Consider the following 23,775-nt stretch of genomic DNA (forward strand, 5'->3'; position numbering starts at 1 on the left):
CCCAGCGGAGGCTGTGAGTGAGGCAGGCAATGAAGGTCATGCCTCGGATAAGGTGTCCTCCTGGTTTCACCAACAGGAACACTTAGTACCTGGGTGAATGGCAGGATTATTTACTGAGCCGTGTGTGGGCTCTCTCCAGCTGCTCGCCAGCCCCTCTCTAACCTGGGGGCTGCTGGCCTTTTGAGAATCACTGCATCAGAGGGCATACTTGTTATGGGGCTAAAGCAGAAGTGTTGGCACCTTACCCCTCTCTCTGTGGCAGGTAGATTATACCAGGTGACCGGGGTGGGAGTTGGCTGGAGATAGTGGGGAGGGGCCCTGGGGAGGGGAGATAGCCAGTTATCCCCAGACTAGGAAGGGAGTGGGGTGAAGAAGTCTTTCCTAGCAGCAGGAATCTGTGCCCCACTCACGGGGGACCCGGCAGAGGGGGTGGGAGACGCTCAGAGGGCAAAGGACACTCGGTGCATCTGGGGAGGTCAAAGCCCAGCCTGGCTGGAGACTTGAGACTTTCTTTGCACCAGAGCATCTGAGCCAGAGCCTTCAAATGACCTTGTGAGCAACGGCGATGGAAGACCCTCACCCTAGGTTTCTGAGCCCCCCAGAGTCTCTGCTGACTTAACAGAAGATTGAGATTTCCTCCTTCCTGGTGGGACAGAGGCTTGGAGAAGTCAGATTCTATCAACGTGATTTCACCCTGCACAGGGAGCACCGGCGTCCTGGCCGAGGGAGCTCGACCTCCTCTGGCGTCTGCAGGGCAGACGGTCTTGCACTTGCCATGACGGCCTGAGCAACTTGGCCCCTAAACCGACATTACGGGCCTGGAACTGTGGTCTTCGAGTTGGTGCTTTGCCCATGAAGTCACTCACTTCATTGCCTGGAGCAGAGACTAGGCCTAACGGTCCAACTGCTGCCCTTCCTGGAGCCCTACTTCCTGTTACCTGGCACCGCCGGCGCTAGGATGCTCTCTAGGACATCCTGCATTTATTTTTTTTTTAATTTTTTAAAATAAACTTTATTGAAGTGTAGTTGGTTTAGATTGTTGTGTTCATTTCTGCTGTACAGCAAAGTGACTCAGTTATACATATATATATTCTTTTTCATATTCTTTTCCATTACAGTTTATCACAGGATATTGAATATAGTGCCCTGGGCTATACAGTAGGACCTTGTGGTTTATCCAGCCTGTGTATAATAGTTTGCATCTGCTAATCCCAAACTCTCAATCCGTCCCTCCCCCATCCAACTTCCCCCTTGGCAACCACAAGTCTGTTCTCTATGTAGGACACCCTGCATTCATTCGGTCACCAGATGCTACCAAGTCTGTCTCCAAATGGTGTCCTGAGTCCCTCCCTCTCATTATCTCCACTGTCACTGTTCACCTCACCCTTTCTGACTGACCTGCAATACAGTGGCCTCCTCCACAGCCCCTGGGCTCTCTTCTCTTCCCAAGTTGTCTTAAGGGACCCCACTGCCTGCCTGAAACTCTACTGCTTAAACAGCCATGGAAGTTCCTTACATCCCACTGAATACGGTTGAACCTCCTAATACTATGACGTGCAAATCCCTTCAGCGTTTGGTTGCTACCACAGTTCTCAGCCTTGCTTTCCTCTCCCTCAGAACCTTCTTTCTGGGCACGTCTCAAACATGCCAGGCCCTTCTCAGGACTCCACGGTCAAGTCTCAGAGGCGGAAAAACAAAGACAAACAAGCAAACACACGAAAGCGCTCTCCCATAGTTCCAATAAAGGGGAAGGAGGACGGGACAGAGAGAGAGCTCTCAGAAGTGAAATTTGGTTGGGCTGGGCATGTCACCTGTTCCAGTCCTCACTTTCTGTATCCTTTTAGCTCAGACGATGTGTTTCTTGAAAAGTCTGGATTCTCAAGGCAGCCTGGTTGGTTGCTTCCCCATCAGTGATTGACTCACCTTGGGTAAAGTGACTGCCTCTGACCAATCAGTCATGGTAGGGAGGGGGCAACGTCATACAGTATAAAGGGTCTCTGCCAAGGGCTGAGATCTGGCAGGTTCTCTGGGAAGCCTGTGAAAATGCAGGAACCGACTCAGTGGCTCTGCCTTTCTCACAGGCTCGCAGGTGACACGGGTGCTTCTGGTCCATGGACCACACTTTGAACAGTGAGACTCTACAATAGGATGTAGTCGGGAGAGGCAATAAACAGTATTCAGTACATCCTTCTTATTCTAGAATGTTCTCCATTCTTTGTTGGCAGGAAAATTTTGCTCACTGTTTAAGGTGCAGTTCAAATGTAAGGTCCACAGGGATGTTGGGTTCTCCTAGAGTTAATCTCATAAGTCCTTTCTGGAATCCCACGTGTCATTTGCCTAATAGTGACTTGTGTATATTTGTCACGTTCGTTTTTGCTTATTCTACTTTTTTAATGTACATACAGTAAAATCCACTTTTTTTGGTACACAGTCTGTGAGTTTTAACAAGGTGGTACAGTTGTGTAACTACCACCACAACTGATTCAGATTCACAGTAGTTCCATCCGCCAGAAGTTTCTCTCCTGCTGCCCTTTGGAGTCACCCCTCCCCACTGACCCCAGCCCCTGGCCACCACTGACCTGTTTCTGTTCTACAATTTTGCCTTTTTCAGAATGTTATAAAATAGAATCATGCACTCCGTAGCCTGTGAGTCTCCTCCGTTTTGCTATATCTATGGATTGGGATTCGTGTCTGATTCATCTTCATTTTTGACTAAATAAGTGCCTAACACCAAGTTAGAGTTCAGATAACCCATATGCATGCATGATGCTTGTAGTGAGTCCAATGTCTTTTCAGAAGCCTGACTCTTTATTAATAAACCTCCCGGTGGGATGGAGCCTCTAGAGGTTTGGTGGTGACTCTTCACCTCAGTGTTTGCCTAACTTGCCTGGTCAAAGAATCTCCTGTCTCCTGGGTGTGTAGTAAAAATATGGATTTCCAGAACTCTTTCCTGCACAGTCTGATTTCACAGGTCTGGAAAGAAACCTGGGGAGCTTCTCAAATTATGCTCATGTCAGAATCACTTGAATCACAGATTGCACGGTCCCACTCCAGAATTTCTTTTTCAGCGGGTCTGCAGTGAGATCTAAGAATTCGCACTTCTAACAAGTTTCCAGGTGAGGCCAGTGTTGTGCTCTGGGGATCCCACTTTGAGATCCGCCGATCTACGGCTCTGCGCTAGGGTCGTCTCCAACGATCTTTGTACGCATGCGCAGGTGTGAATTCCAGCTTAAGTGCGACTGATGGGGAGGGAGTGTGCTTGCACCCTGGCCATGACCTCAATCCCACTTCACCCGGGACAACTTCTTCAGCCCACGTTGACCCAGAAGCAGAGATCTCAGATTTGTTTGATTCGATCATTCTCCCCGTGGCAGGGGGACCAAGATGAAGGCGTCCGGCTCCTGCTGAGAATGCCGAAGGAAGTCATATGCAAAACCAGTCCCAGTTCTTTCTAGTTCTTCACACAGGCTTGAACAATGATGATGTGGAAACTGTACATGAGGATGCGTCTCTGATCTTAAAGAAACCAGTGCGATTAAGGCTGGATTTGGACTCCGAAGAAAAGTTCCTGGGGACGCTGAGGGTTAGCGGTAACAGCTGTTATCCTGCCCATTGGAGGAGAAACTGAAGGGGGAAGAAAGGACTTGTTGAAAGGATGTGTCTCTGCAGCTCTGAGAGTGGAAACTGTTGCATCAATCCTGGAGGAAAGTGTATTCCTCGGTAAGTGGTTGTTTTTTCTGGTTCAGGTAGACAACAAAGTGCCGGTGGGTAAGAAACTTCGAGATCTAAGGAGGGGGGGGAGGATGAAATTTATGGCTTCGGTGGTGATCTGCGGCATGTGGCCCTCACCCCGCTTCCTCCATAGGCATCTGTGTTCAAGCTGCCTCTGTGAGGAGGAGGCCAGCTTCCGCCATCCACAAGGGCCCCCCGGGGCTGTCTATGTGGCCCCTCTGAAAGGAGACGAGAAGGGCCCTGGGTCTCCTCAGCTGAGAATAGGCTTTTACAGCTCCTTGTTCATCATCTTCTAATGTGTCTGGAAATCGGTAGGAACGGCCCCTTGTGGTGTAGGGGTTTTGACTTTTACTGCCTTATGGAGAACAAACCTAGCAGAGAAAGGTATTGTCTGAGGACTCTTAGGACAAGTCCAAGAGATTCCCATTATACAATAGATCATACTCTGGTCCCCTGTGTCTGGTCAGTGTAAAGGTGGCGATGGTGTGTGCAGATAGGATGGCAGTAGATGACACGATGATTTGGTTGTATGGTTTACCTCCTTAGTCTACTGCTTTTATAGCTAATTTCACCAAATTTTTACATTTTATTTTTACCTTTTAAAACCAGCTTATTAGAGAGGAGAGCTGTTGTTGCTTTGCATTGCTCCTTAGATCACAATATTAGCAGAACTTTTAAAATACATGTACATAGGACTATAAAAACAAATAGCTATTTTTAAAAAATGCCTACTAGTCCAGAATTTTTACTCAGAGAGCTTTTCATCTGTCTTATTTGCTACTTCTCACTTTACTTCCATCTGTGAACTTCTTTGACAATCAACTTTTAATTCTTTCTGTGGATGGGCATCGGAGGTGTAAACAAAAATATTTACTCTATAAATGTTGTTTTGCCCAAATATTTTATTCTATTTCTGAGCCAGTTTTTTTGTGGGCTTTTTTTCCCCCCCAGTATATTTAACAATGTATAGAGTGGATGGGCTTGGGTATAACTTTCTCTGTGAGAAAGGAGTGAAATAATTAAAAATCATCAACAGGAGAAAGGATAGGAGCTATGGAAGCATTGCAAATTTAGCAGTCTCCTCTAAATAACTGATAGTTGGCAGAAGATACGTAGCAGTTAACTCTGTAATCTGCAATTAGAGAGATAAACCAAGTCACCATATGTCAGGCTGCCTGCCCATATTGGAATATTGGGTGTCTCATTTCAGCAATAATATATTACAGCTCACGTTGTCCTTGGATATCAGGCAGTTTGTAAGGAGTCCACATTAGGATTCAAACATTTTCTGGTCTTTTTTCTTTGATGTAATTAGTATAACCTCTCTTTAAAAAGAAACATTCTTACAAAAAAATTACAAGAAGAGAGGTTTAAAAAAAAAGGTTTAGAAATGAAATACTTCCTACAGTCTGGCACATTTTTTTTTTCTTGTGGTTTCATTTTTCACATTTAAACTTTAATTCAATTGAAATTCCTTTTAGTTAAAAGATGTTCTAGCTATATTTATTGATCATTTCCACATTGATTTTTTTTTGTTTTTTTTAAATGCCATTTTAAAGAGATATACCTTTTTTTTAACAGAAGTATAGTTGATTTACAGTGTTGTGTTAGTTTCAGGTGTACAGCACAGTGATTCAGTTATACATATACATCTATTTTTATTCAGATTATTTCCTTTATAGGTTATTACAAAATGTTGAGTGCAATTCCCCATGCTATTACAGTGGGTCCTTGTTGGTCATCTGTTTTATGTATAGTAACGCGGCACATCTTTTTGATCTTGACCTTGAGTGCTTACAATCTGGGGAGGTGATACCGAAGGTATTTCAGGTTTAAAGGCAGTGTGGGATCCAGGTAAGGCACATTCAGAAGGACATCGTATTGTTTTCCTAAATAGCATCTGCATTGAAGCTGCTGTTTCTCGGGGCACAGGAGAGGGCAGGAAGAGGGTCCCCGCTGCCCTCGCAGGCTGGCCTTGTGCAGCTCTCTGCCCGGCATGCAGCTCCTCTGCCTTTTCCCATGGGACCGGCTCGGTGGCCTGTGTGGACATGCAGCCCAAGCACATTCCAGCCCAGCCTCAGCACCCCAGGACCCCCCACATCACCATTCTCACTGGCAGCTCTTCCGACTCACCGGATGACACGGCTTCGGGTATGTATGGGAGAGGCTTTGAGAGACCCCCAGGAGCCCCTGGGCCATAGTGACAAATTCCAAGTTGTGTTTGTCCCAGGTAGGAGTTTCCTGGGCTAAAGTTTGGCTTAATCCTAAGAAGAAATTATGTAGCCAAAAATAAGCATGAAATATTTGTGGGTTTAAAAAAATTTTTTTCTATCGAAGCATAGTGGATTTACAATGCTGTATTAATATCTGCTGTGTAGTAAAGTGCCTCAGTTATTCACATATATACATTATTTTTTATATTCTTTTCCACTGTGGTTTATCACAGGATATTGACTATAGTTCCCTGTGCTCTACAGTAGGACCTTGCTGTTTATCCATTCTATATGTAATAGTTTGCGTCAGCTAACCCCAAACTCCCAATCCATCCCTCCTCACACCCCCCTCCTCCGTGGCCACCACAAGTCTGTTCTCTATGTCTGTGAGTCTGTTCCTCTTTCGTAGATAGGTTCATTTGTGCTCTATTTTAGATTCCACATGTAAGTGATATCATATGGTGTTTGTCTTTCTCTTTCTGACTTACTTCACTTAGTATGATGATCCCTAGCTGTAGCTATGAAGCATGAAATATTTGTATCATGAAAATCATACAACTAATCCCTATATTGATATTAATCTTTATAAGAGAAGAGGGCACAAATGGCCTTACAATAAAAACTTATTTTGTCTTTATTATAAGGTATAAATACAGTTACCCTGAACAAACATCACATATCAAGGATGTGTGAGAAATAGACTTTTTTCCTCCTTATTTAAAACTAAAATTATTTGAGGAGTGAAAAGAGCATTTCCTGCTATTTTAGTTCAGGTGCCTACAAATTCAGAGCGAGAACTTGAGTTCAGGTGGTTTATTTGGGGAGTGATCCAGGAAGAATAGATGAGAGAGAGGGGAAAGTGTGACAGGGAATAACGAAACACTAATGAAGTGTCAAATAGAGTGGGTTACTGCCGTGGGCAACGCACTGGGGCCCAATTCCAGTGGGGACCCTCTGAGAAACCACGGGAAACACACCTGTGAATCATCCCTTGGGAGGATGGAGGAGGGGTATTTATTGGTTGAGGTAGCCCCCCAGGGGTGTTTCCACCATCCATCCCACCTCCCAACACGCATACACACACTTCAGAGTCACACCTGCCCACCTTGGACCAAGCTCCCAAGATGCCAGCTGGAAAAAGCAGGAAAGACAGCTACTCATGCAGAGTGAAGGAAGTCAGAAAGAGAAAAACAAGTATCGTATATTAACGCATATATGTGGAATCTAGAAAAATGGTGCAGATGAACCAATTTGCAGGGCAGGAATAGAGAGGTGAACGTAGAGAACGGGCGGATGGACACAGTGGGGGAAGCAGAGGGTGGGATGAATTGGGAGATTGGGATTGAAATATGTACACCACCATTTGTAAAACAGATAGCTAGTGGGAACCGGTGGTATATAGTGCAGGGAGCGCAGCTCAGTGCTCTGTGATGACCTAGAGGGGTGGGATGGTAGGGGGTGGGAGGGAGGTCCAAGAGGGAGCGGGTATATGTATACATAGAGCTGATTCACTTCGTCGTACAGCAGAAGCTAACACAACATTGTAAAGCAATTATACTCCAATAAGAAAAAAGAAAAAAAAAGAAAGAAAGCTACTGAGGTGATTCAGTTATACATAGACATATACACCCCTGGGGGGGCTACCCTCAACCAATAAATACTCCTCCTCCATCCTGAAACTAACACAACATTGTTAATCAACTATACTCCAATATAAAATATAAAGTTAAAAAAAGAAGAAAGCTACTGATGTTGAAGATAGTAGCTAAGCGTAGACAGGAAAGTATCTATTTAATAGCTACAGTGAACTCAAACACATCAACACTGTTGTCTCCATTCCTTTTTGATGTATGCTAACTCTTTTGATGGGAATTAGAGGCGATAAATGGAAATGAAATTTACCCTCTGTATATGGTTTTATCCAATCATTTTGTTCTACTGATTAGTGTGAGGAATAAAAAAAAATGGAAAATATTGTCGGGTTACCCCCTCAAAAAGTTTCACAGTTTAAGTTCCAGTACTACTGAATAAGTGCCCTAGCTTTTCTGTTGGCCTATCAATACTGGTTATAATTACACATTTTGAAATTTGTTAACATGATAGGTATAAAATAGTGTCTTATTTATAATTGTTTTAAAAATTATGATTGAGCTTGTTTATTTTCTGTTTGTGTCTATTGATAATTTTCAGTTTGGCTATCTTTTTGTTAATTCACCATAACTCTTTGTATATTTGTCTGTTGTATCTTACAAATACCTTTCTCATTTTATCGTTTGTTATTTCTTCTATATTGAGAATTTTAAGAAATCATCTTTTCCTTTATGGCTACTGAATTTGCTTAGAGAGGCATTCCTAACTCCAATATTAAAACAAAAACAAAAGCAAAAAAAACCCAAAACAAAAACAATGAAAAAAAAAAGCCAAACTATTGTTTCTACTTCTTTTGTATTTCATTTTTACATATCTTTTATATTCCATCTTTACAAATGGAATTTATTTTGGGTGTGAAATAGCACTTCAACCTTTTTTTTTCCCCTAATGAATTGTGTACTTTTGGGGGACTGGGCTGGTCCTAAGCTTTTCATTTTGAAAATACGCATGTAAATTCACCAAGTGGAACTCCTTCAAGTGTGTTGACCTTGAATGGATGTTTTCTGTGGAAGTGGCTGTGAGGGGCAGTCGTGATTTCATGGGCTTTCTACTTCAGGCCCGAAGGGAGTCTGATCATCAGATAGCTGGCACTTTTGTTTTCATTCTTCCTCATTCCAAACCAATGGCTTGTTTTGAAGAGGCTGACACAGTCACCCACATGGACAAGTCCCGGAAGAGAAATCTATCATTTGAGTGGCAGACCTGCCCACCCTGTAGGGGACATCAGGTTCCTATAAGAGAGTCAAGTTCTGGTTCTTGGTAACTGAGCTTCCACTTTGAAGACAGGGAGCTTCTCCTCCCTTTCTTCTCGTTTCCTACCTCCCACCCTCCACCTTATAACAAGGACAGGGTCACTGGGGCTGCCCCAACTAGAGTGTCTCTACGGGGGGGACTAAAAGAAAATTGTCCCAACGCCCCTCTGTGCTGTTATCCATGGTCCAGGAATGTGTGATGTCCCTCCTCCCTGCGCACAGATGAACCTTGGCCAATCTCTCCAGGAAATTCTCACTAGGGGACAAAAGAGCTGCTGGTGGGAGAGTCGGGAGAGAGCCCAGAAAGAGAGAGACAGAAGCAGACAGACAGTGGACACTTCCTGGGCCTGGGCAGAGCCACTGAGGGCTCTGTGCTTCAGCTTATTGTCCCCCAGACGGGTGTGATGATGACAGGACCCACCTCGTAGTGTTGCATAAGGACGAAGGAGCCAACTGCGTGGACCAGTTCCCGGCAACTGTAAGCATCATACAAGCATCATCGTTCCTCAAAAGGAGACCGTGGCTTTGTCCTTCTTTTCACTCACATGTACCAAGAAAGCGAACTTCTTTTTTTTTTTTTTTTTGGTTTTTAGGAAAGGGTATGTATTCCTCTGTTTCTTTCCCCTACACCCTCATATACAGAAGAGGGAGGTTGTGCCCAAGTGTGGACACATCCAGACCCCATGGTTGTCCCCTCTGCACTGGGGAACATGAGAGATGAGGTGTATATCCCCTGTCCCTCAGGGTCCTCTTTCCTTCCATCCATTCCTGGTGGCCTAAAACAACAGGAAGGACAAATAAGGAGGACAACACTGTGCCCTGACGACTTTGCCCATCTGGAAAGGCCAGGACCCACTCGACTGTTGGTGTAACTGGCTCCTGCCAGGACTTTGGTTCCAATGCAAGGGGTGTGTGGTGCCTGAAGGCCTTCAATCTGTACAGTTACTTTTATTTCTCAAAGCCCCTCCGTTTGTATTTTTAGATGTACTGTCATAGCTGCTCTGTGCTACAGAAGAAGTAGTTCAGAAACTGTTATCTCCCTTTGGCAGAAAAAGGAGCTGAGTCACTGGTCAGAAGCATCTCTCAAGTCCTACATTCTCTCACCTCCCAGGATCCTTTCCCACCATAACCTTGACATGACAACAAACCATGACTTTTACTTGCCCCTTAACTCTCTGGGTGATCTCAGCTAAATTCATCACCTTTTTATCACTGCCTTCTGAATACTTACAGTGAGAAAAATGGTACTTGCCAATAATCCCTACTTCGGTGAAATTTGGGGGAGGATGAATGAGATCATGTCAGTGCAAATGATTTTTACTGAAGAAAGGCATTATGTATTCAAAATATTATTTAGACTATGAATGATTTACCTCTCATTTTCAATAGCATTTACAATTCCAATAGGATTATACGATTTTACGACAGATTTATAAAATTTTCAATGAAGGGTGTAATTCAATTCATGACGTACCAGTACTGGCGAACGATCACAGTTGAAGATGAAACCTTTTGAGTCCACGGTTCTAGAAGACACCTCTTAGTCAAAAGGAGATTCTTAATGATTGCATTTATTCGGGAGGGTAATTGATTTGTACCTATTGTCTCCTATAGTCACCCGAGGGAGTAACACAATCATCTCTCTCTAAGTTCTATCCATGTAGACTTGGGCTCTTCTTTATCTTTTTGTTTGTTCTCTCCTTTCTATCAGGACGGTCCGAGGTACGATTTAAGGGAAACTAAATCCTCGAATCACTCTGCTCTCTTTCTCCACAGTTTATCAGTGGTCCAGTCATATTTCGTTTACTGGACGAGGATTGAATCATCTGTCGTGTCTCAGCAGACACACAGTAGAGCTAGTTCCGACAGCCACGTGGAGCCTGGCTCACCTATGCCAGCCCCTGGGCAGAGGCCGGAGGGCATGGAAGGAACCGCCCCAGGCGTAGCTTGCCGCTGCATTCACCAGCCTGGTTGGCAGCATTATTTTCAGTTACTAATTTTCACTTAAGAGTGACTCTAGCCAGTTTCCTGTTCCTGGGACCCAACCAATAGACACCTGCCTTGGGAGTGTCAACAGTTCCTGGGGATGAGATCCCACAGCCATGGGTATGGGTCGGGGAGACTCTTGCAAGTTCAGGGTTCGCTGCAGCAAACACACTCTGTCCGGCTCAACCTCACAGGTGAAGTTGGGCCACGAAGCATTGGGACTGAGCTGCAAAACCAAAAAATTAGCCAACCACCTTCCCCCACTCCCACACTTAACAAATCACCACGATATTTCAGCTGTTTTCCCCAGACCCCTGAGGCTGCCCAGGCAGCACCAGAAAGAAATAACCCTTTTTTCTTTTTTTATGTAAGTTCATCCAGTTTTGATTGTTATTTTCCGAGGTAGGTAGATGGCTCTTTGCAGCCTGGGTTGTAGAAGAGAATGAGGAACGAGAGGCTGTTTCGATGGCAATGGGTGTTTTCCCTGGCTCACCAAGTGGCTTTAGATTCCATGGCCCATGAACTTCTGAGAAAACAAACAAACAAAAACAGATAATGAAAAAAACCCTAACCAGCTAGAGAATGTCTGATCCACCTGAAAATTCCTGGTGAAATGGAACTCATTTTCGTTATTTATATCTAGTTAAGTGCTCTGAACAGATGCCTTCGTAAAGGCATCCAATCACCTGCACAGAAGATCCAACCTTTGATCCATTCAATTCCACTTTCCTTTCCGGGCTAACATGATGAGGCCGGGATCCGATATGAATCCTTGACTTTGCTAGTCTAGCAGACCCAGGCTCAGAGCCAACCCTGGGCCACCCTCCATCCCTGCCTGTGACCAAAACCTTTGTTTTCTCCACATTGCCCAGCACTGCTCCTCCAACCATTTCACCAAGATACTCCTAAAAGCAGAGAAAAGGTCTCAGGGTCTGAGAGGGTGGCCTTAAGAAGACCCTGCAAATCCAACATGGGTTTGAAGTCTCCTGTTTCATGTTATAAATCATGTGAATGTTGCATTCGGATCCCAGGCATGTTTGTTTTAAGATGAATATGAATATTAGTGAGGCTTCAGGAAGATGGGTCCCGTTGATACTGTAAAGTCTCTCAGATGGTTGACCCTGCTGACACCTTGTCGCCTGGGGGGTGGCGGACTCCAATCTGAGCAGCTACAGGGTGGACCCCTCATCATGCTACTCACATTCCTCCCCTTGGCCTCTGCCTCTTTTCTTACCCATTCCTCTACACAAACCCCAGCGCTTCCCAAGGGAAAAAAAAATGTGCGTGTGTGTGTGTGTGTGTGTGTGTGTGTGTGTGTGTGTACACGCGCACACATTGGGGGAGGTGTCATCTAACAAAGTTAAATGGATTTTTTAACTGTAAGAAGACTTCAGTTGGGAAATGTGAGTGACAAATTGTCCCATTGGGAAGATAGTATATTGTAACTCTCAAACTTATTTTCCAGCAGAGCCTTGGAACACTTTGGGGTCCTACCCAACCGCACTAGGCATGACCTACTTTTATATCTCCATGTTTTGCCTTCTGACATTTCCTTAAATGGAACTGTTCCTCATGATGAACTATTTACCTTTCCAGGAGCGATTCAAATATCTCCTTTGTGAGCCTTTTCCCCTTACTTCTTGGTAGGCAAATGTAATTGCTTTCTTTTTTTTTTTTTTTTTTTTTTTTTTGCGCTACGCGGGCCTCTCACTGTTGTGGCCTCTCCTGTTGCGGAACACAGGCTCCGGACATGCAGGCTCAGCAGCCGTGGCTCGCAGGCCCAGCCGCTCCGCGGCATGTGGGATCCTCCCAGACCGGGGCACGAACCTGTGTCCCCTGCATCGGCAGGCGGACTCTCAACCACTGCGCCACCAGGGAAGCCCTGTAATTGCTTTCTTCAGCTCTGGTATTGAAGCTCTCATCATACTGAGATTTATAAGGTTAGGCATCTAGGAGTCTGTCTCCTAGATTTTGAATTCAGAAACAACAGTTAGCAATCGGCATCGCTTCTGCATCCCCGGCACCTGGAATGATGCCCAGCACGCAGTGGGTCTGCAGAAAGTATCTGAAGCATTTAGAGTTCAGGCAGGAGTTAAAACTGTCAGAATTTTTGCTAAATTCTGCATGTCTGTGTAAGCCTTCTTTATTTTTCACTTCAATCTTGGTATTTTTGAGTAATGAAGACATTAGAACAAAGTGTCACAAAAAAAAAAAAAAAAAGAGAGAGAGAGAGAGAGAAAGAAAGAATTCAATCCAACCCAGTTGCAGCCCTGGCCAGAGAAACTTCTGTCAGCACCTTTTTGTGAACAACGTGGTCGCCGTACTCATCATCGTTGTAAACATGCAGTGCACGTCGCATCTGTACCAGGCACTGTGCTGCATGCGTTTACATCAATGATTTCACTTTACCCCTGCTACAGTCCTAGGCTGTAGGTACCATTACTGGTCTCATTTTGCAAAAGAAGAAACTGACCTTCTGGCGGACTTACCCCAAATCAGGAATTAGCAGAGTGAAGATTCCAAGACCTGTGCTTGTGTGTTTGCTGCCCTCTGTGAAGCTATTTCTAATGCTCTGGGCCATCATGTCAGCTCATCACAGATGGGAAAGGAGACAGTGGAGGGCAGTGATCCCACCTCTGCCCATAGCAGAGGCTCGAGCCCTTACCATCCCTGGGGAAACATTTTGCATTAATATACTATGGCAAGAATGATCTAGGGCTTTAAAAAATCTGTGATTTGTGGGATTCCATTTTATTTTCTAGCTAGAAGCAGGCTTTGGCAGAAGTGAGAAAACACAGAGTGGTCACAGCGGTTTCTATATTCTCTGATTGGTGTCTGTTAAGAAGACACAAGCCCAGAAGCCTAGGAGCTTACACTTTAAAAAGACATGAGAATTCAGGTGCTTTGCTGCTTGGTCAGGAGTTTCTATTACTGAGCAAATCATCTTTATGGTGATGCTTTTGAGTGGTTCACACTTAATAGTCTGTCCTCAGGCACGTTAAAGTCTCTGGCATTCAGCCCATTGTCCTGGCTATGTGTGCTAATCGATAAAAGGAACGATTTCTCCTTCTCTCCCTGTAGTGTCTCTGGGCCTCCGCTTGGCCCCCAGGGTCCCCGTCATTCTTCCTCAGCAGCGCACGGATATCTCTGCTGTGGCCATCCCTGGAGCTGCAGGAGAGGACAGCTTAGATCCTGTTCCTGCCAATGTTTGGGTGACAGAATTTCCTGGGGCTGCAGAGACTCCGTTCCCAGCATCTTCACACATAGCTGCCGTAGTCAGCGATGGCCACCAGCCCAGTGGGGACAGCAACCGAACCCTGGAAGTATCCCCGGACGTTCGTGGGCTGGAGAGGTTCATGGCCATCAGGGGATTCTCCTCAGAGAGCTTTGCTTCCAGCCCTAGCACCCACCACAGGTAATGGGCCAGGGGTGGGCCATTTGGGACAGGTGGTGGGATGAGGCCAAACACAAGGGTGCTAAGGAAATGCAACCTTCTTGGAGTCAGACAGAAAAAGATCTCAACCATATTTATTCTTAAGTACGTGAGAAACACTGATTGCAGAAAAGCCACTGGTCAGAAGAGCTGGATATATAAATTACCTGGGGAAACAGTACTGTCTTGGACAGGGTGAGGTCTCTGAGATGCTGCTATAAATAAAATAAAATATAAATATAGGTTTTAGATACATACATTTATAATATGTAAATATATATAAATATAAATTATATAAATCAATTCAAGCATTCACTGAGTCTTTGCTGCCATCTTCACATATCACCCACCCCCATGCCCTCTCCAACTCCAAACTCCAGTGTTTCCAACAAATGTAATTTTATCAGTATACACAGCAGTGACAGGAAATGTTGCTGTTATTTATTTATTATTATTATTTTTTTTGCTGCATTGGGTCTTCGTTGCTACGTGCAGGCTTTCTCCAGTTGTGGTGAGTGGGGCTCTTTGTTACGGTGCACAGGCTTCTCATTGCAGTGACTTCTCTTGTTGTGGAGCATGGGCTCTATAGGCACGCGAGCTTCAGTAGTTGTGGCTCGGGGGCTCTAGAGCACAGGCTCAGTAGTTGTGGCACGCGGGCTTAGTTGCTCCGCGGCATGTGGGATCTTCTCAAACCAGGGATCGAACCCATGTTCCCTGCATTGGCAGGCGGATCCTTAACCACTGCACCACCAGGGAAGCCCCAGGAAACGTTGCTTTTTGATTATCATACTAAGTGAAATAAAGTCAGAGAAAGACAAATACCATATGATATCACTTATATGTGGAATCTAAAGAAAATAATGCAAATGAACTTATTTACAAAACAGCAACAATCTCACAGACTTAGAGAACGAACTTATGGTCACCAGCGGGGAAGGGCAGATTGAGAATTTGGGATTGACATGTACACGCTGCTCTATTTAAAATAGATAGCCAGAAAGGTTTTAGCGCAGGGAACTCTGCTCAGTACTCTGTAATAACCTAAATGGGAAAAGAATTTGAAAAAGAATAGATACATGTATATGTAAACTGAATCACTGCTGTACACCTGGAATTAACACAGCATTGTTAATCAACTCTACTCCGAAATAAAATAAAAATAAATTAAATAAATTAATTTCTGAAGGAAAAATCAAACAAAAAAACCTGGCAGCAAAGTAGGTCGGTAGGAATAAAGATAAAATAAAATTGGTCATGAATTAATAATTTTTGAAGCTGGGTGGTAAATATTTGGGGGTTCATTATATTATTCTACTTGTTTACTTTGAAAATTTTTATAATGAAAGGTAAGAAAAACCCCCCGATACTTAGGGACTCCTTCTAAGCCTTTTTTCCCTTCCCTTTAGGACTCAGAATGATCCAAGCTTTGATTCATTGGAAACTTGCCTACCCTCAGATAGGGATGAACAGGTAACAGCCAAGTTGCGCATGGGCAGTGAGTTTGGTATTTTTGACGCCAGAGTGGGAAGTTCCAGGCTGGGAAATCAGAGCTATTAGACTAGCAGCCAAAATCAGAGAGAAGGAGGCAAGGGTATGATATATACACAGCATCTTTTTCCGATCAATATCAGCCTTTTCATTATACACAGCATCTCTGAAGTTATCGGCAATTGTAGAAATTGATGGTTTTAGTGAGTTGTTTTCCCACTTAGCTTCGGTTAATAAGCCCTCTCTCCTCCTCCCCCCACCCTGTCCTTCATAACATTGGCCTCAAAATACCATGTATGGTCCCAGAGGTGAGATCAATGGGCAATATAAAATATACATGCCCAATGAATACTATTCCTTTGAACTCTTAAAAGGAACACAAAATAAAACATGGTGTACTATCCTTACTCAAATTGATTGGAACCTACAGCAAGATTCAATGGTCCCTCTTGCATAAAAAGACACAGTCAAAGCTTTCAGCCATTGGAGATGACTGTCACCCACATTGGTCTAGAAGCCTCTTAAACGACCCTAAGTTTATTCTTGACTTACAAGAATGATCTCTCAGTGGAGTTTCCATTAGCTTCCCCATCACCATCAATAACAAGTGCATGTTTATCTGCATGGACGTTTTCCTCTGAGCTCTTTTTTTTTTTTTTTTTTTTTAAATTTATTTATTTAGTTTTGGCTGTGTTGGGTCTTCGGTGCTGCGCGCGGGCTTTCTCTAGTCGCGGTGAGCAGGGGCTACCCTTCCTTGCGGTGAACGGGCTTCTCATTGCGGTGGCTTCTCTTGTTGCGGAGCACGGGCTCTAGGCACACGGGCTTCAGTAGTTGTGGCTCGCGGGCTCTAGAGCGCAGGCTCAGTAGTTGTGGTGCACGGGCTAAGCTGCTCCGCAGCATGTGGGATCTTCCCGGACCAGGGCTCGAACCCGTGTCCCCTGCGTTGGCAGTCGGATTCTTAACCACTGCGCCACCAGGGAAGTCCCCTCTGAGCTGTTTTAAGAGCAGGCATGAGGCTGGGTTTTCATCTGCGATCTGGGATTCTCTAAGGAACTCAGGTTAGTTGCCAAGTTCAGTGGCTGCTTGCGGGGGAGACCAGCCCCTCTGATCTCTCTGTTTTCCTTTGCTTTTCTAGGACAAGATGACGGCCTCAAATAGGACGGTGATGAGGCCTCCTCTGTACACTGTCCGTCTTTCCTATACTCGCCTTTGGTCCTCTGGGGCACTCACTGGACATGGGGCCAGGGCGGCCAATCCAACCCCTGTCCTCCACACCTCTGCCACCTCCAGGCCACCCACTGCCAGTGGTCAGTCAGAGGCATCAAGACCCTCTGCCAGCTTCCTGCCTCAGTCAAAGCACAAGGAGCCCAAAGTGAGGGAGGGCAATGGAGAGAGTGGCATGGGACACCCCAGGAAGACCAACCCAAGGCCTGAGCTTGGGCAAGACGAGACCAGGGCCCCTTTGGGGATCCAGCTCGGGACTCTGCAGCTGGGAATGCTGCTTTGCCTTTCAGCTGCTTTGGGCATGGCCGTGGCTGCTGGCCTTCGCTACCTGCATACCCAGTCTTGCCACAAGCGGACAGAAGTATTCTTTAGTGAGCCTGCTGGACACGTACCTGCCAGGAGTGACGGAGGCGAGATCGTGCATGTCAGGAGGATTGGGGAGAACAGTTTTGTTTTGGTTGAAGCAGAATACAACTGGATCACTCCTTCTGTGGGTAGCAAGAAAACAGTCCTCTGAGAAGGCTCCTCAGTGCCCCCCCCTTAGACCCTGCAGAGTGTCTCAGCCAGAACAGAGTAACTGAGACTAGCTAATGAGGACAGGGTTTCACTGTGCTTCCCATCAGGGAACAGTTAATGGAGGGAGCAGCAAAAGGACAGTTTTATCAACAGAGGGAATTACTTTCTGGCTTTGTTGTCTTAACATCTGTAATTTAGCAGTTTTTTTTTTCTTTCTTATTTTTTTTAGCAGCTTTTTTTTCTTTTTGCAATTAGACGTTCTGTTTGAAGAGTTAAACTCAACACAATGAATATTGTATAATCTGCTCATTAACTAGACTCCTGTGGCCACTGAGCTTCCTCCGTTGCCTTAAGGAACCCGCAGAAATGGAACTTCTGTCCCTCCTCAGTGTGTCAGCCTCATCGACTCGCTTTGAAAAAACAGTAACGTTGAGGTTGAGTCTCCTGCAAGAAAAAGGACTGCAGCCCTCCCTTTGCCTCTTCAAACCACCCCCAAAGAAGTCCTGTTTTCCAAACTGGAGTTCAAAGGTGGCTCTGATGTCATTGTCTGGGTGAGCGCAAGGGTATTCAGCCTTCTTGGACACTCAGAAGCCCAGCAAATCTGCCATGGAAATTGATCCAAAGCAAGGAAGAGTTTAGAGAGTTGGATTACCCACATCTGTGGGAAAACATACATGCAGCGGGAGGCCATAAACACCAGAGAGGGGTAAGCAAACCTCTTCATCAGGGGTAAATGGATCTGAGGTCACCCATCCATTTACACTTGATGAGAGACTTATGTATCCCAGAGACTAGCAGACGTCTTGCCTTTTGCAAAAGGTCATGCTGAAAAAAAGGATGATACCAGCACAGTTTTAAGAAGAGTCTTTACCCGTCTAAGAAAACAAGAAGGACGAAGACTGTCTACCCACCTCATGACTTTATGAAGGTCACTTTGATTTAGCAAGAGTCCCATAGATACTACATGCGGTCAAAACAACGTGTTTGAATATAACTCTCGAATATGCTCACCTAATATAACACAATGGAATTAGCTGTCTTTTCAAAGGTAAACCTATTACAGAGTCACGATCCATTTAAATGTGGAAACGAAAACCACTATAAATTTGGAAAGGGTATTTCCTGATTGAGCACCTAAATCGTGCAGGTACTGTGCTAAGAACTGTACATTTATTTTCACATTCAATTCTCACAATAACTTCATGAGGAATTAAGTTCAGTAAATCGCTTAAAGGGAAGGAGGCATTCGTGACATCTCAATTCAACAAAAACATTTTTAAAAAATTGGGTGTGTGGGAAAGAGCTGCTTCTGTTTTTCCAGCCCCTGTTAGCTCACTGGGCATCAGTTCCAACACTCTCTCATCCTGGATTCTGGGGTTGACAGATCTGTCCCCTGACTTCAGGCAAGCACCTCATTGGGCACGTGGAGACCTAGGTAATTGTATGTTCACAAATGAAGGTGTTCTAGGAATGCTGTGGAAAGAGACACATGTACTGTACTCCAGGTGGGGCCACAGATATCCCTCCTACATACCCCACTCTCCCAAGGGATGCCCCCCGCCAAGATGCAGAAGACAAGCCATCTCACTAGTGGAGAGCTCCCATCTGGCCAGGTCACATCAGAGCTGGGTGCACCACGTATACACTACCTTCCAAATCTTTCCCGTCCAAGAGGATATTATCCTGTGTAAACACACTGTTTTGATTCTCTATTGCTGTGAAACAAACTACCCCTTAACCCAGTGCTTTAAAACAACGCCCACCACTGATGGTCTCACGGGACGCTGGGGTTGCCTGGGCTCAGCTGGGCAGCTCTTCTGCTCTGCCTGTTGTCAAATGGGCTGGGACATCCCAGATGACTCACTCACGGGGCTGGCAGTTCATGCTGGCTGCCGGCTGGGTACTCACTGGGGCCGTGGATGAGTGTGAGAAACAATTTGCTTCTCCTCTTTGTGGCTTCTTACTGCATAGTGGCTGGGTTCCCAGAAGGAGTGTCCCAGGCAGACAAAAGCAGAAGCTGGGCATCTTGGAAGGCTTAGCCTGGGAAGTAACATGGTTTTACTCCTGCCACGTTCTGGTGGTCACAGCATGTCACAGCCCTCATTCTTCCAAGGGAAGGGCAACAGATTTCAGTTTTCAAAGGAAGAGGTGGCAAAGGAGTTGAAGCTATGCTTAATTCACTGCATCGCTGGTTAGACGGCTGACCTGCCACGGGGCTCGTGTGAGAAGAGACAGGCTGCTCAGCTTCAGGAGATGCCATGGGTCACCCTCCCTGCAAAGCATCAAAGGGGCCGAGGGAATTCTCCAGGCTTTAGGGGGGTTTGTTTGTTTGTTTTCTTGTTTGTGTTTTGGCCACACCGCGAGGCTTGCGGGATCTTAGTTCCCCCGACCAGGGATCGAGCCCATGCCCACTGGATGGCCAGGGAATTGCCCAGGCTTTAGGGTTTAGGCACCTCCTCCTCTCCAGCTGGGAACTCCAGGTCAGGCACGATAGTGACAGGGTGCAGAAGAGTCAGCCAGACTTATGAGCCTCAGCTTCCTCATCAGAGATAAATGGATCACAAAATGATTTATCTCTTTTGGCTGTTGTGAAGATTAAACACATGTTGAACACTTAGCTGCCTCTAACCGACATGCCATTGTTATTAACATCACCCTGCAGCTGCGACACTATCTTTAAATCTAGTCCATTTAGAGAAATCCTATGGCCACCAAAAATGTGATTCCCTGTCCGTGACAATTTCTCCCCCTGTGCCCCTACTGCCCCAGCCCAGCCAGTGGAGGCATCACCGCGTTGGTTGTCATGGCAGCCATTGGCTACAGTTCCTGCTGGGGTCAGACATTTTTGCTGAGACATTCTGAGTAAACTCCGTTTGGGGAAGGGCGGCTGGAATCCCCAAGCCTGAATTCAGGACACATAAAACCCCTCAGTCACTGATCTTGAAGGTTCTCTAAGCCTGGCTTCAGAGAAGCCCCAGAGGGGAGTGAGTAGGCAGTGTTCATTTAACCTGAAGGCACTTACTAAAGCACAAAGCCCTTAAAAGTTCTAAAAAGGCGAAGGACTCAAATGCAGCATCTTAAAATAACTTTTTTGTTTTGTGGGAACAGCTAGAGAATTGCTCAGCTAACCACGTCTCGGAGAAGGAAGTTGGGGGCTAAAGACACACTTCAGGGAAGATAACAGAAAACCAATTGCTAAAATCTCTATTTTAAACCAATGGTTTTACATCTACGTGCTAATTTCATAATCACAGATCGGGGCTAGCGGTGGGCTTTAACCTTTTTACATTCAGAGACTATTTTTGATATTTCTAATTAATTTCTCCCCTTGGATACAATAATTTTGGTAAATCACGACTTAACGCTCAACTGTAGCCCCGCTGAGCTATCTCACTGGCAAGGCTGTCTGCATTAATTTACTGTTACAATGTTTGCTTTCTTTTTTAAAAAAAATCTAATTAACAACAACAACAACAAAAGGGATCAACAAGCCAGTAAACATTTAAACAAGTGTCACGTTTTATTTGAAATGTTGTCTGGGAAGAGCCGGCATTTTATGAATAAATTACAGATAGCGTACCCTCTCCTGGTCCTGGACTTCCGGTATTACAACGTGATCCCAGCCTTTCTGGAATGCAGGCTCTGTGATTTGATTTCATGTCACCCCGACGTATTCCCCTCTTCTAAAAAACGGTGTGTGGCAAGGAATTTCTTCTATTCGAGTGAAATGAATTTGCATTAATTTGTTTTATTAAACTTGAGAATTTCTCCGTTTTCTTAAGCTGTTCGGAACTCGGCTCCATCTGGCCTTTAGGGGTTTGCAAAAGCGTCCATAATCATCTCTGGCTCAGAATGTCAGGAGGGCCTTGGTGACGAAAGGCCGGTTGATGTTTTGTGGGTTTGCTCTGTTCTTTAAATGCGAAAAGAAAAGTGAACATTTTGAGACTCTGCTCCTCTGAGCAGATGGGTGGAGTGGCCGATACAACTGAAGTCTGACAACTGTTTTTTGGTTTTTGTATTTTGCTTTTAAAACATAAATCGTTCGTGCTACACTGTCTCCACGTTCACTAATGGCTTTCCATCTTGCGCAGAATAAAATGTCAATATCCGGACTGGGCTGACCAGGTACTGTGAGACCCCGTCCTCCAACCACCTTCTTGCACATTCCCTGAGTTTCCAAGAATGGTTCAGGGGTGCTGCACAGCTCCATCCAGCTCCCTTGGTCTGGCTGCCCTTCTTGTCTGGAAACTGGTTCCCTCCAGAATTCCACAGTCTTCAGAACTTTGCTCCCATGTTGCCTCACCTGAGCAGCCTCTCCTGTCCATTGCCCCCCACCACTCTCTATGCCCTTGGTTGCTTTAATATTGACAGCGCTTCTTACCTCCTGAGTCTACGCATTCATTTGTGTGTTTATTTTCTGACTCTCCTTGACTAGGGTGCTTTGTAAAGGCAGAGGCATTGTTTATTCATTGCTAATTGTTCCCAGTACATAGTAAGTTATCAATAAATAACAAGTGAGTGAAAAGTTCAGTGTTCGTGTTACTGTCACCACTGCCTGGTCTAGATCGAACTTGAATATGCAGCCAGCACCTTGGGCCGCTGCAGGTGCCTGGGTGTCAAGCAGTATGAGTTTCTCTCCAAAGGTGAACTAAAGAGTGCTGTGTGCCACCGTCCCCAGGAGGGGAATATTCTGTGTCTCAGATCCAAGGCTTGGAGCGTTCTTGGTGGGGGGAGGAGTTGAGAATGGACTTACCCTTTCAATCTTGGCTGGGCAGAAGATAAACTGAAAGGAGTCTTCCCACTTCACCTGTGAGCATCCTTTCCTCAGTGTATGTGGTCTGGCACGGGGTTTCTCATCCTCCATGCCATCAACATTTGGGGTTGGATCATTCTTTGCTGTGGAGGACTGTCCTGTGCATTGTGGAAGGTTTAGCAGCATTCCTGGCCTCTACCCTTTAGATGCCAGTGGTACCCCTAAGCGTGACAACCAAAAGCATTCCCAGACATTGCCAGATGTCCCCTGGGGGGGCAGAATCACCCCCAGTTGGGAACCATTGGCCTAGCAACTAAGAGATGCAATGATAGGCCCTTAGATGAAGCCGCATCTCCTAAATCATTGTCATATTCAGTGATGGAGTGGGCAGTATTGCAATAGAGAACTACAAGATTCAAAAATTGGAAATGGCTCTAAAGATAATCTGACTTAGTGGTTTTGAATTTTCAATTTTGCCTATTAGGTGAGACAGGAAAGGCTGAACGCTCTAGTTGAAGGCTGAGTATATTTCCCCTCCGCCTTCTCTCTCACCTTGAGGCACCGCCTCAGAAATGCAGGGCTCCAACAAGCACGGACTGAAATCATTAACAACACCTCCTCGTTAAAGATGATGAGAGCAAGGCCCCCCCCCACGAGCCGTCACAGTCAAGCAACAAGATAGGGTCTAGGTGGTCCTCGGATCCCTGCCTCTCACCTCGACTTCCAACCCACTTTTCTTTCGCCATACTCGGTAGATCATTTATTTTCTTGGAGCATGTTGGGGGCTGTAAATATTTCAGTGGATCCAGAGAGAGCCTGGAATCAAGCAGAAAAATGGCCTAGAATGATTAATCTACAGTTGCCATCAGGACCAGAAGGATGAACGAACTTTGAGCGATGGCCACTGAGGTGGGCTGAGGGCGTTACCAAGTCCAGGCTTATGCCGCTTCCCCCACGACAAGCCAGTAATGGAGAGACGAATTGCTGGGGCCAGGAGTAACGACTTCATTCGGGAAGCCGGGAAACCGAGAAGATGGTGGACTTGTGTCCCAAAGAACCATCTTGCCTGAGTTAGAATCCAGGCTTCTTTTATACTAAAAGGGGGAGGGAGTAAAGTCAAACACTCCCTGGTTCCCATCAGCCTCCGGAAGGGATGTGTTCATGTCTTCCTTCCTGCAGCCATTCACAGGTGGGCCTGGTCGGGATGTTTCCCGTGAGCTAAACAAAGGTATTTTAGCTTAATGTTCATGACCTGGGAAGCAGGGTTCCCAGAGATGGGCCATTATGTACAATTTAATCTTATAGGCAACATCCCTTTAGTGATTAACTTGTAATAGAATACAAAAGATTCTCCCTTATTACAAGGGGAGGAGACATAACGGAGGGAAAAGAGACCAATAGGCCCAGATAGGGAAGGTGCTGGCTGTCCCCATCCACTGCCCAGCTAAGAGACACCACTTTAAGATGTTTCTCTGGTTTACAGACGCCATCTTGAACTCAGTGCCTCCCTTCCTCTGGGCTTCTGCA

General features: G+C 45.5%; 1 protein-coding gene across 1 annotated transcript; it reads left to right on the forward strand.

Moving 5' to 3' along the window:
- Positions 1–1,644: 1,644 nt before the first annotated feature.
- Positions 1,645–21,973, forward strand: REELD1 (reeler domain containing 1). The gene is given in 9 exon segments (XM_033400386.2): positions 1,645–1,792; positions 3,468–3,590; positions 5,524–5,883; positions 8,609–8,795; positions 8,797–8,837; positions 10,633–10,786; positions 13,935–14,249; positions 15,674–15,737; positions 16,891–21,973. Coding segments are annotated over 9 exon segments (1,998 nt in total). The 3' UTR covers positions 17,497–21,973.
- Positions 21,974–23,775: the final 1,802 nt, after the last annotated feature.

The sequence above is a fragment of the Orcinus orca genome, chromosome 4, assembly GCF_937001465.1.
Source record: "Orcinus orca chromosome 4, mOrcOrc1.1, whole genome shotgun sequence".
NCBI classification, from domain to species: domain Eukaryota; kingdom Metazoa; phylum Chordata; class Mammalia; order Artiodactyla; family Delphinidae; genus Orcinus; species Orcinus orca.